Source organism: Leptodactylus fuscus, chromosome 1 (assembly GCF_031893055.1).
Source record: "Leptodactylus fuscus isolate aLepFus1 chromosome 1, aLepFus1.hap2, whole genome shotgun sequence".
Taxonomy (NCBI): Eukaryota; Metazoa; Chordata; class Amphibia; order Anura; family Leptodactylidae; genus Leptodactylus; species Leptodactylus fuscus.
Genome location: NC_134265.1, coordinates 240,777,529 through 240,791,260, shown reverse-complemented (window position 1 = coordinate 240,791,260; position 13,732 = coordinate 240,777,529). Strand labels below are relative to the sequence as shown.

Below are 13,732 nucleotides of genomic sequence, written 5' to 3'. Positions count from 1 at the left end.
GCCTCGTGGTATTCAATTGTAATCGAATACCTCGAACGGCCTGATATTCGATCGAATATCTATTCGATCGAACAGTGTTCGCTCATCTCTAGTTATTGCACATTGACTGTGGCATAGACAAGAGATCTGCTTCTTTATTTTATTACCCATAAATTATATGTATTATTATCATAGTGATCTGGACACAAGTAAAATAATTTACATTTTCTTTTCAATAATAGTCTTAATTTGATGGTCTATGGATGGACTAAGACCAACTTGGAAATCTTGCCTAGGAAGCTACAGGTAAGTAATCAAGTTTGGTCTGGTGGTCTGTCATTTCTGGTGATTGAAAAAGGAATGGAGCATCTGTTTTCAGTTTTCTTATACTTTTAGGGTGTGTTCACATGTAGAAATTAGATTTTTAACTCTTTGGGTAAGTTCACACAGAGATTCTTGGTCAGGATCTTGAGGCCGTATCCCCCTCAAAATCCTGACCAAAAAGACGGCTCCCATTGAAATCAATGGGAGCCGCTCAGGTGTTTTTTCTGGGAGCCGTTTCTTCCGTCTCCCGGAAAAAAGAAGCGAGATGCTCATTCTTCAGGCCGAGTCACCTATTCGACCTGAAGACACTCCCTCCTCCGGACTAGGCCCATTCATTGGGTCTAATCCGGAGCGGAGTGCGCGACTGGATGCCGGTCTCATCATAAAGGAGAGAGTCTGTGGTAAGGAGTATCCCTGGTAGTCTATGGCAAAGAAAGGGTTAATGTCCTAATCACTGGTCTTCTGTCAAGAAGGGTTAATGTTATATACTTGAGCTCCAGTGACATCTCATATGTTTTCTCATGATTTTGAATGTGCTGCTGATACCCTAGTTCCTTCACCATGCAGTTTGTATTGTCCCATATAAAGGATAATGCAAATGAGTACTAATTGATATGCTATAGACAGTATATCATCGATCACCACTTATTCAGCTCAAGCATCAGGCCATGTGAAGGGCCCATACAGAACAGTGCAATATAGTTCACTATATGATCAAGTGAAGCAATTTAGCAACACTTTGACCATGAATGAAAGAGTCAACTTGCAATGCTCTGGTGCCCAGTTGCAACTGCAACTGCTGTGCTCCCCTATAACAAAGCCACTGGTACCAGAGTGGGCATCAACAAGTCACTTTGTCACTATATTTAGATATAAGGGTAGAGCAGTACACTGAATATTTGTCCTTGGTGAAGGAAAATCTTGCTATACCTTTGCTGCACCAATCTTTTTTTGTCACATAGGTCCAAATCTCTTCCTTTCACACAATCTTAGGGTTAGTTCACACTCAAATACGCGTGTGCATATTCCATTGCGGCTGCCGCAACAGGATGCTGGTGCAGTGCACGGCATCCTGTCACGGCTTTCTGCTCTGGGTTCGGCCCAAATGAATGGGCCTAGTCCGGAAAGTGCTGTTGCGAGGCGGACACCGCGGCTGATTCAGCTGCGGAATCCGCCTGAATGCTAGCGGTCTACATAGACCATTGTGAGGGGGCGGGTTATGATGTGGTTTCTGTGCCAAAATCCGCCCCCTCTTGCCCCATGTGAACTAGCTCTTACAAAGACCAAGAGCAAATTATAATAAGGGGAAACTACCCATTTTCCCCCATTATAATGCAATCTATTCAGGCGCCAAAATATAGACCCAGTCAACATAACAGACAGTAGGAGAGAACACAGAGCGTTCTATAGTGTAGATCTGTTGATGATCAGAGGAAAAAATGAAAGTTGATATAGATGGACCAGTTGGTGATGGATGTTGTGAGTAGAAGAAACAGGATCTGAAACTGGTAAATAATATCAGAGCTCATGCAAGTTCGCAAAACACACTCAGCCGCCATGGCAGCCAGAAGCTTTCCTGAAGGCTCCTACACCTCCACTGAAATTTGTGGACTTGAAGAAGAGCTTTCACAGCTCGAAACACATTGTGCAGTACATTTTATCAATAAAAGTTATATATTGCATCCATCTTGTTGGTATTCCGTTCGTGGACCAGTGAGCGCAGAACCCTATTCCCAGCTGTCGGCTTCCTCTACGGTAACATAACAGTGGCACTCATCTCCCTGCACTTCAGCACGGGTCCCTGTACTCTTCAGGCCTCTTCTGGTATCCTGAATGATGCCAGGGACTGCTGAGGCTTGGGTCATGCTGATGTAATGAAGCACAGAAGTAATTCTCATTACACTGGCATGATCATCATGACCACTTTGGCCCAATCACAGGCTTCAGTGGACCCTGGCATCATTCAGGAGGCCTGAAGATTATAGAGACCCATGCAATGTTTTATTATATTTTCTCACCTCCCGTGGACTTTTGCTTTTAAACTTTAAGATCTGAACAGAAACCAGAGTTGGTGGCTGGACAACACCAACTTTCTGGTTCAGTTACCGCCGTGTATGTGCTATTATGGCACATTGTATTGTGTGAAGGGGCTACTGTGGGACATTACACTATGGGAAGAGGCTATTGTGGAAAATTATACTGTATGGGAGGTCACTATGGAACAATACACTGTAAAAGGGACCTTTTGTGTGAATGGGGAAGTGTGTGTGTGTGTGGGGGGAGGGCGTGCTTTCTGAACAGCTTGGGCCCGCAGTACCTTTAATCCACCCGAGACAGTAAATTCTATGTGGGAAATGCATGTTCATTCTCCACTACTCCACTCCACATAAAAATATAGGTAAACGCAAATAAACAGATAAATTGATTTGTTAAGATTTCCCCTTCGATCCAGTCAGAGCCTCACTTACAGCTGATAAGCAACTATTGTATGTACTATGTATCAGCCGGCAGATATCAGCCTTGCTGCCTGTTGTCTGTGATGATCCGGAAGTTTGTCTTCTCTTGGGGAATAAGTGCATAGGGGCCTATTGGTAATCTGCCTGTTTATATCCCTAGCTTTGCGCAATATTTCGAGGCATGTGTTCCCTTTTAACCATCTATCATAAGCTGCATCAAACTCCCGCATGATGGTGTGTCTAATTATCTGCGGCTCGAGTGAATTAGTAACTGGAAACATTTCACATTTTCCTATTGCTTAGTGTGGCCTGAAAACCACAGGAAAGAGACAACAATTCAGATATTCATTCTCAACCCCTATTGCAGTTAAGCAATAAATTCAGCGTGAGTGGGAGCTGCTCCTGGAAGTGAACTCATGTAGACAAATAAAATGCCCACATATTGAATTTGTAGGACTCGAGAATAGACCGTGTCAACATTCAGACCCAGGTTACACAGCCACTTCTCTCTACGGTTGACCGCACATAAACCTACTCTGTCTACTGTACTTTACTTATTTATGTGTTGGTAAAAAAAGGAAGGAACAGATCAACATTTCAATATTTAAGATTATTACAAAATATAAAAATGATATATACTGTGAAACTTGTTTCGGGTATGTACAGGCAGAAGTGCTATAGATTCTTAGTCTGGATAAGTTTGTGGATAAGAATTCCTTAGCGTATTACCATAATTGTACAGTGGTCCCCAAACATATAATAGTAACTGGTTCCGGGATGACCAATCTAAGTTAAAACCACTGTACCTCAAGACCATAACTTTACGGAAAACTAGTAATAGGTTCCACAGATCCCAAAATGTCACCAAAAATAAGAAAAAAATAAAGATAAAAAAGGTAGCTAACTTAGATATAGCAATTCCTTACACATAAAAGTCAGAGAAAGCTTCTAGAAGCTGTAAATGACTTTCTATGATGGTAACAGGAGATTTTTCTGGAATCCGAAATATATATACAGTACATCCAAAAAAGTAACAAGCTTCTGGTGTCCAGAGGAGCAGCTCATCCTAGCCCAGGTAAAGAGAAGTGCAGATTATATAGTACTGCACTAAACTGTAGAGAGATGCCATGAGATGGCCATTTGTGCAAGCACTTCACTAATACAGGGGTTTTACCAGTGAAATAACCATACTGATTTGTCGGAATCGCCAGCCATGCATTGTCTGTTGATTTTGTTTTCAAGTTACAGAGGTAGAAAGACCATTGTAGGTTGTCACTGTCCAAGTCAGAGACAACTATGATTCTGGCAGATTAACCCCTTAGATGCTATAACCACTGATAATGGTTTCTATCTAGTTAGAGAGAGAGAGAGAAAGGGGAGGTTTCCCTCTTTAACCCACTCCTCTTATAACAATGTGACCAAGGAACTACCATGGCTTAGCAATAGCCTCCAGACTGTAATGTATAGATACCTATTAGTAATAGCCAGAGGAAGGTATCTACTGAAATGTACAATATAATACAGTGCAAGCGATCAAGCAATTACAAACTCCTAAAATAAGGCCTGTATCATCTCTGCCTAACACCACTCTATCTCCATGCCCACAGCTAGGAGCCAATATACAGGACACCGGGACCCTTTCCCTTACCCATGTGCCCCCACTAGGATTGTTAAAATATTTAAAGGGGTTGGCCACTTTCAGACCAATATTGACAAACAAATGTACAATAAAAAGATATACCATTTTCCAATATACTTTCTGTATCAATTCCTCACGGTTTTCTAGATCTCGGCTTGCTTTCATTCATTCTGTTACTTCTAGTGGACAAAAGTCTGACCATGGTCATGTGATTTATGGTCCATGGTCATGTGATGAGCACACAGGTGCCACTCGTTATAGTCACAGCACAACAATCAGACATCTGCCTGGTAATCAGCTGTGCACCTGTGTGCTCATCACATGACCATGGACCGTACATCACATGACCTGGACCGTAAATCACATGACCATGGTCAGAGATTTATCCTCTAGAAGTAACAGAATGAATGACAGCAAGCAGAGATCTAGAAAACCGTGAGGAATTGATACAGAAAGTATATTGGATAATTGTATATCTTTTATTGTACATTTATTTGTCAATATTGGTCTGAAAGTGGCCAACCTACTTTGTAACTTTGCTTGAAAATTAACTTTTAAAAACAGAGCCAGTTATAATATTCCTACTAAGTATTTGTCATTGCCTGTGGGACCAGACACAATGTTTAAAACCCATTTTCCATCATCCATCATGAGGCAATGTAGGAAACAAAGCTATTTTAAGTCATGGCATATTTATAATCAGCATTTTTCCTATTATAAAAAAGTTCCTTCTTCCTGCTGCTTTAAAGCGACATAAGTCAAATCTTGACTGTGCTGTATAGTCTAGAGACAGAAGGACCTAATAGCAGTAGACCAGGGGTCAGCAACCTTTGGTACTCCAGCTGCTCTGAAACTACAGGTACAACTCCCATCATGCTCCATTCACTTTCATGGAGCAAGTATGCATACTGGGAGTTGTAATTTTACAACAGCTGGAGTACTGAAGGTTACCTACCCCTGCTATAGACCCTTGATGTCCACTTCCTTAGTGATAAAGCAAATCAATGCTGCTGATATAGCCTAGACCACCAAGTATTAATCCCCTAATTTATCCTAACCATCTTAGAATAAATAATGCACATGTAGGTGGCTATATAAGTAACAAAAAACTATTTGTCAATGAAAGAGGCCAAATCTTTACTTTCCTAAGGCCCCGTTCACACGGGGCTAGGGACCGTGTATTTTGGTCCTGATTTTGATGTGGGAGCCGTGTCAGAATAGGATCAAAATGCGCCTGAAGCGACTGTCACCATTTCCGACAGTCGTGGCTTCCCGCTCTGGAGTAAGCCCAAATGAATGCGCCTAGTCCGGAGGGTGCTGTCGCGAGGCGAACGCCACGGCTGAATCAGCTGCGGGGTCCGCCTGAAGAAAAGGTAGCTCGCTTATTTTTTCCGTGAGCGGAAACAAACGGAAAAAAGGACGCTAGCGGTCTACATAGACCTCTATTGTGAGGGGACGGATTTTGAGGTGGATTCGGAGTCAAAATCCGCCTCCTCTTGCCCCGTGTGAACGAGCCCTAACAGGACAGTTTTGAGTGGAATGAAATCTGTCATTTGAGTTATACAGGGGCGTGCACAGAGGAAAGAGGGATCCATAGCAAAGATTAAAGTGTAGCCACCTTACAGTATAAGGGGAGCAGCACACGACCGTGTTTCACCCGTGAAACACAGTCCTTGTGCCAGCCAGATTTACCGACTTGAACTTTGTGTTGGGAGCAGGACTCCTAGCATGCTAGTTATTTATGATGCTAGGAGTTCCTGCCTTCCAGCAACATACTGTCCCATATCAATTACAGTATGGAACAGCATGTTGCTGGGAGGCAGGGACTCACAGTATCATAGATAACTAGCATGCCAGGACTCCTGATCCCAGCAGGAAGTACAGCAATATAAAAAAATAATGTAATGGTCACATGCCCCCAAAGGCCTCTCATGACTTTGTGGGAATCAGTGTTTAAAACAAAAATGAAGACATAATGAATGAATGAATGAATGAATGAATGAATGAATGAATAGAAGACAACATTAAAAAAAACAGTAAAACAATATTAAAAGAAAAATAACATAAAAATAAAAATGTATTACAAAAATAATTCTGAAAAAAAAAAGTTTAAAAAGAGGCTAAGTCTGAGGCCCCACATTGCAGAAAAGCAGCTTTTTTGTTGCAGTTTTTGCAGTGTTTTTTTTTTTTTCAGCCAAAGCAAAGAGTGGCTACAAACGGAATGGTAAATATTTAGAAAGTTCTGATATTTCTACCTTCTGCTCAATCCACTCCTGGCTTTGGCTTAAAAAAAAACAAAACAAAAAAAAAAAAAACAGCAAAATCTGCAACAAAAAAGCTGTGTTTCCGCAATGTGGGGCCTTAGCCTAAGGCCCCATGTCGCGGGAAATGCAGCTTTTTATGTTGCAGATTTTGCTGTGGTTTTTTGAGCCAAAGCCAGGAGTGGATTGAGCAGAAGGGAGTAGTATAAGGACTTCCTATATATTTCCCATTACATTTATAGCTATGCTTGGCTTTGGCCCCCCCAAAAAAAGCATAGCAAAATCTACAACAAAAAAGCTGAGTTTCTGTAACGTGGGGCCTTAGCATTAAAAGCAAGCACATTTCTAAATGCCATTCATTATAATAGTGATGCTCCTGCAGGAATTGAGAAGGGTAGAGATGCAGCGCATACACCCCTCTCCTAAAAAAGTGTATGTGGTGCTACATGGCAATTTTGGCTATGACTCCTCTTGTATGACCAAAGATTAGCATCACAACTGAAATAGTGCAAGTGAATGGGGGTACTCTGTAGCTGTAGTCGACTGTAGTTGCGGTAGCGCATCCTTGGGATTTGAGATGCAACACCATTTATATTAGTTCAGAAGTTGCAGGGTAACACAGTGATTTTTGGTCAGAAAACAGATGTGTAGCCCCATCCATATAGAAATCCTACATCCAATGTATCACATTGTGTCAGTGAACCATACAGGAAACAAATACATGAATGAATAAGTATATTAACGTATGACTGTATAAGTCAACATAAAAAGGAAAACACATACTAGGGTCACATTAATAATGTGACACCTAAAAATAATTTTGTGTCCAAATGTGGTACTAGATATAAAGTGACCCACTCTCCTTCAGGGTGAAACCCATGTGTAGCAAGAAGAAGAATAAAAGATAAGCATTTCCTGAACTGTATTAGTCACTGAATTTAGTTTCACAGACATGACCATGAATACCTGTATCAGTTTATATTACTCATCACTAACCAGGTAAATTCCTTAAAGCCAATGAAGTCTTTTCAGAAAAACAGAGTGAAATCACAGCTTCTACTTCCTACATATTGCTACACAGTATACATGTGAATGAGGCAGCTAATTATACTGTGGATAAACAGTAATGTCAGAGCAGAAGCCTTCGCGTTCTGTTGACTAAAAACCACAAAACCAAGGGGAAGTGTGGGTGAGTGGGGGCAGATCAGGTGGTCACAAACCTCACGGTGTCACAACCCTTGCCTCTTACTGATTGGCTGCCGAGCCCTTTGGACATGGTTTAAATTCTGCGAGCCTTGGCCCATTGCACAGTACAACATTGCTCCTGCTTGTCACACAGTCCACTGCTGAATATTGGAGAAGAGCTCCCAGAGATTTGCAGCATCATCCGGATTGCAGACAAGGTAATACATAACAAGGGCTGTTCTGATGCATATTGATAGACTATTCCAATAACTGAAAATCTTACTTTAATATAATACCAAATCTTATTATATTATAGATATTGATCTGAAAATGAAAAGTGCTGTGTTCATCGTCTGCCTCATAGGCATGGCCTGCATATTACCTGTGAGTAGCTCTATCTATTCCTCTATACTTCCTACATCTAATACCCTGCATTATTAGAATGAATGCATAGATGCCAAAGTAAATCCATAAGTATTTTTATTAATATTGCAAATGTTATGATCACAGATGGTGAGACAAATTATTAGTCCTTGTAAGCTATAAACAGTATCCAGATATAATGAATAGAGTTTATAGCAAAAAGTCCTAATAGTTTTACATATATATCATATGTAAAGAGATGATTTTTTTTATTTTTCATTTTCCAGGCATCAAACGCAGATTCTTCACTTCAGGTTAGTATTCCACAATCCCTCATGCTATAACTTTACCTTCTGCATTTCTACATATCTGTTATAGATGTAGCTGAGTTGAACTTGTCATTGAAATGTTTATTTGTCTGCTCGAGCTTAAAAACTAACAACTAGTAACTTTACTTGTATCCGCAGTTCTTACTTTCCTAAAGGATACTTATATTGTTTTAATGCTTCTCCAGACGTCTACCTATAGAATGTATACAGTACACAACATTGTAGCAATTGTCTAATAGATCTAATAATAGAGAGTAGATAAGATCTTGCCAATCATTTATTATCTAGGAATGTCCGTGTCTATGAATCAGTAGATACCAATTGTGTACCAACCATGGAGGCAGAGCAGGTAAATGCTATGAGACCCATGGAGGAAGCCCAGATTGATCTTTTATGTCTGCCAGTCTAAGTATTGCAAATCCTTCCTCCCTGCTCAGTTTCCTGAAATGTGTGACTCACAGTCTGTCAGACATGACACCTACCCTTTTAGGAATTATTAACCCATTAAAGTAGCAGTAGGTCAGTATATAGTCAAATAAGAGAGGCTATGGAGAACAGGTTATCCTACCTGTCAGCTGAACTAGTGGACTCTGTAGGCAGAGGTAAGAACACCATAGTTGGAATTGAGCTCAGGTTTTTTCATTCTTCAAATGCATTTACTTAAAAATATCAAGAGAAAATACATTATTTCTACAACCATTGCCCTTCTTTACTCTGCTTTTCCTTTTGGAGGGGACAGTCCTGACTTTTACTATGTAGCCCTTTGATTTCTATGTATGGCCCTGGTAAATACTAAGATCGCTGTAAACCGAACTGAAGTGTAAATGGCTTCCAGCTATGGTCTATACATTCTGCATTATATTTGTATTTTCAGGACTCAAGTGAGAGTCACAGCAAGTCTATATCAGATTCCCATCCAGACTCCTCATCATCATCAGAGGAAAAATTCAGAACTACCCCATCTGTGGATGGGGCAACAGCTCAGTCCATCGTTACAAATGACTTTGCAAGAGGAGATAACTTTCGCCGTAGACGTGCACTAAGGGTAAATATTCCTAGACATAGTGTATACTATTAAGCTACTACCTATTATAACAGTCCATTTTGGACCAAAGTGCGTACTACAGTTATATGTTTTTCCTTTGCTCACATGGTATTTTACACTAAACTACATAATTTGTGTAGTCAGACACAAACTTTGACTTGGCTTTATAGTCATGACATGTAAAAATCTAGAATATCTTCATAAGACATATGGCTATAACATTTTTAGAACTATTGTGTATTTATCAGAGCAAACAGTGAACTCCATGAAATATTATAATGAAAGGATTTTATGAAGTCTTGTGCTAGGAGCTGCCCACAACACCCAATATGATTTCCAGTATTGTATAATGTAGGGTTGTCAATACACCTTACATGACTGTCGTCCCACAATGATCTGCTGATCATTCCTGTTCTCAATAGGGACAGGAGAATAACCTGCAGCCAGAAAACTCTGAAGGATACTTATCTGATGTAAGAAGATATAATCTGCCATGTTGAAATCAATATGTTCAATTCTTCTTACCCTGGTTATCTTCAACCAGGGGATAGTTGGGACACCCCCATACACAATGTTACACGCTCTGCGCACTGCTGCCGATAATCCACCTCTACTGCCAGTGTCGGACTGGGGTGTCTAGGGCCCACCAGTGGAATGGTTGGACACCGAAACTAACAGATTCAGACCACATTAGTCTATGGCCACCTCAATGTTATAACTTTATAAGATTGCTTGATAACATGATATTGCCAACGTTACAAATGTTTACATCTATTTACTAGTGTTGAAGCACACAGTAACTATATTTTTGGGTTTTTTTCCAGTCTTCTTCAGAATCTTCACATCAGGTTAGTACTAGACTTTCTTTATTCATTATTCAAAGCATGTATACAAAGTATCCATATACATGGACTAGATATCAGCTGTAATGTCAAAATGTAACAATTTTAGTAATTGATTATATTAGCAAATTATGTATATTAGGCCTAACTAATGTCTATTGGAAATTCTGGAGCATTTTGCATTTTTTTTTTGTCTGAAGTGATTGTATGTATAGCATGGCTGGCTGTAATTCCATATCTTCTGCATGATGGATTTGCCCTATATATGTGACAAGATGGCCTTTGGCCAGTCAGTCTGACATAACAGTGATGGAGTGATCGCCAGTCCACTATAGATATACTATACTTGATCAGCGGTGTTTCACAAAGTAAATACATCCTGTAGAGAATTTACATAGAATAAAAGCCAGGGATGTCTACACCACCTTTTACCTTCCATAACTGAAGTTCATGGTGATGGCCATTTTATATAGAATTCAGAATACATGTTAAATGTATTGTTTTTTTATTCTTAAAGGGACTTATTTCTTGTTTATTACATAACATTATCACCATTCACATCAATTCCTGTTTATCCTAAGGGGATAAACAAATCTACTTCCCCTATATAAAAAATATACTGGCATAATATACTTCACACTTAATGTCAATACATGCCAATAAAGGCAAATAAGGGGAGAACATATAGATGCCATGCAGATGTTGTCTATGTAAGTAAATTGATGATAATCGGATGTGCTCTTTGTTTCAACCATATTTTATAGGATACAAACTCAGTTGAAAGCCATAGTCTTTCCAAGTCAGACTCTTCATCAGAAGAGGTCAGCATTGCCCCTACTCCCAATGCAGCAACAGCCCCACAGACAAGGGTAAACTCACTTCGCCGTAGACGTTCTCTCAATCAGGTAACGCATTAAACATCTTTAAATATGGTGCCTAAACTGTAATTTGTCTGTACGTCTAAGGCCAAATTGTTTTACTGCAATATAAATGTTTGGTTGCTAGATTTAACCATTTTCTCCATCTTATGATGTGTGGCAATCCTCCTGCAATTGATATAGCAAGAAAAGGAGATCTGTCATGTCTTACTGGTTGATCTGCTGATGTTAGTAACATCAATCACTCACCCTCCATAGATATATCATGCATAGTGTAATATAAATTTATAGGACAGAGATAAAGGGATCAATATCAGATCAGTGAGGGTCCAAATGTGACCTCTCTATTACCAGGCATGGCTCCATACATTGTATAGCAGCTGCACTGTACATAGATCATCTCAATTTATTGAAAGGACATATTACTACTGATCACTATCGATCCCCCTGTCAACAGTTCAGCAAACTTGACCAAGCAGGTTTTGCTTACATATCACTATACCAATATAGAATGTCATGAACGTCTGTTTTCTTGGCACAGGTTGCACATGGAAGCTCCTCACATCATTCTGAGGAGAGTGTTCCCACCGAGAGTACAAGTCACCAATCCCATCCCACCGAGAGTTCAGAAGAAAACAGCCAGGAAGATAGCATTAAGAAGAATCTTCTACAAAGTATCCTTAGTATGACTACAGCAGATCCAGACACATCTGAAGAAAGCTCAGAAGAGAAGACAACTCCTGTATTCGAGCCCTGAGCATGACACCCTATCATCACATTATCTTCTACTGTCCGCTGTCTTTCTATTTGTGTGAATGATTTCTGTTCTGTCTATATAATAATTTATTGAGCCTGCTCAGAGCTTATACACAAATACGAAGCAAAGTCGGCAATACCATCTCCTCACTCCTAGACAGTTTGCAGCACAAACCTTGAAGTAAGATTTTCAGTCAAAGGGGGCCCTCTGTTCCCTTCATTGCATAGCACCTTCCTGACACCAATTTATGCAAGTGTAGACAACCTATGGCTGCTATACATATACATGTATATAAATTGACATCCATTGTGGTTTGTATTGTGACTATGCTGCAAGTCTGAAAAATTGTATGATACCGACATAATCGGTGTAAAAATGGCTGTCAAGAATTTTAGATAAAAAGGAAAAAAATATAATGCCGTAATTTTTTTCTTACTGAAAGCCCCCTGTGCGAAAAAAAAGCGCCATACAAAATAGCGAACAAGGATGTGGTCACAAGCCTTATTGCATATAATTGGCCTGCCATAAAGCGCTGTTGCCGTGCTTGCTCTGAGGAGCGCTCATATAAATTATGGTCTATTGTATTGGCTGCTGATGAAGACTTCACTTAGAGACTACTTCTATAACACTAGGGACATGTATGCAATTTCCAGTGTCTTGTGCATTGCAGAGATACAGGTCTTTCTACTGCATGCGTTAATACTTGATTGTAATGTGTAATAAACTGTATAGAATTCACTGCCTATATGTTTGACATGAGTTTTCTGACACTTCCTATATATCTCATTTATGGAAATATCATTTTGTTATTTTTAGTTGAAGTGTAATAAAGAGTTAAATAAGACAATTACTGTGTTTTGTGTTCATTTCTTAAAGCGAGTACATTATGATTGTAGTTATGGTAATACAGCAGGTGAAATCATTATTGAACACGTCACCAATTTTCTTAATAAATATATTCTAAAGGTGCTATTGACATGAAATTCTCACAAGATGTCAGTAACAACCCATCCAAACCGAACAGGCAAAGAAATCATACCATATAAGATTGTCCACAAATTAAGTTATATGTAATAATGACACAGGGATAAAGTATTTAACATACTTAGTAAAATTAATTTAATACTTTGTACAAAAGCCTCTGCTGGTGATGAAGCTTCAAGACCCCTCCTATATGGAGAAACTAGTCACAAGCATTGCTCAGGTGTGATTTTGGCCAATTCTTCCACACAAACACTCAACAAATTCTGAAGTTTCCATGACCTCCTTCTACGAAGTCTGAACTTCCTTCCATACATTTTCTATTGGATTCAGGTCAGGTGATAGGCCGGGCCATTCTAGCAGCTTTATTTTTTTTTTCTCTGAAACGAATAGAGAGCTTACTTGGCTACATGTTTAGGATCATTGTCATGCTGAAATGTCCACCCTCGATTCATCTTCATCATCCTGGTAGTTGGCAGAAGATTTTTATCAAGAATGTCTCGGTACATTTGTCCATTTATTTTTTCTTCAAGTATATCACGCTTGTCAGTGCCATATGCGGAAAAACGGCCCCAGACCATGATGTTCCCACCTCCAAACTTCACGATTTGTATAGTGTTCTCAGGGTAAAATGCAATGCCTTTTGGCCTCCAAAATGGAGAGTATTAAGGAATGTAAACAGTTCGGTTCTAA

The 13,732-nt window shown here is 39.7% G+C and overlaps 1 protein-coding gene across 1 annotated transcript; it reads left to right on the top strand.

Annotated features, from left to right (window-relative positions):
* The first annotated feature begins 7,991 nt into the window (after positions 1 to 7,991).
* Positions 7,992 to 12,291, top strand: LOC142195372 (uncharacterized). Its single transcript, XM_075265112.1, has 7 exons — positions 7,992 to 8,062; positions 8,161 to 8,228; positions 8,495 to 8,521; positions 9,411 to 9,581; positions 10,406 to 10,429; positions 11,188 to 11,328; positions 11,843 to 12,291. Exons 2-7 carry the CDS (start codon positions 8,175 to 8,177, stop codon positions 12,056 to 12,058), a joined length of 633 nt encoding a protein of 210 aa, XP_075121213.1. The 5' UTR covers positions 7,992 to 8,062; positions 8,161 to 8,174; the 3' UTR covers positions 12,059 to 12,291.
* Positions 12,292 to 13,732: the final 1,441 nt, after the last annotated feature.

Bases quoted from the DNA above. Each gene is read 5' to 3' on its own strand.
- LOC142195372 (XM_075265112.1), top strand. From the start codon at position 8,175: ATGAAAAGTGCTGTGTTCATCGTCTGCCTCATAGGCATGGCCTGCATA. The intron at 8,522-9,410 runs GTTAGTATTCCA...TTGTATTTTCAG, and splicing joins ACGCAGATTCTTCACTTCAG to GACTCAAGTGAGAGTCACAG. The intron at 11,329-11,842 runs GTAACGCATTAA...TTCTTGGCACAG, and splicing joins GTAGACGTTCTCTCAATCAG to GTTGCACATGGAAGCTCCTC.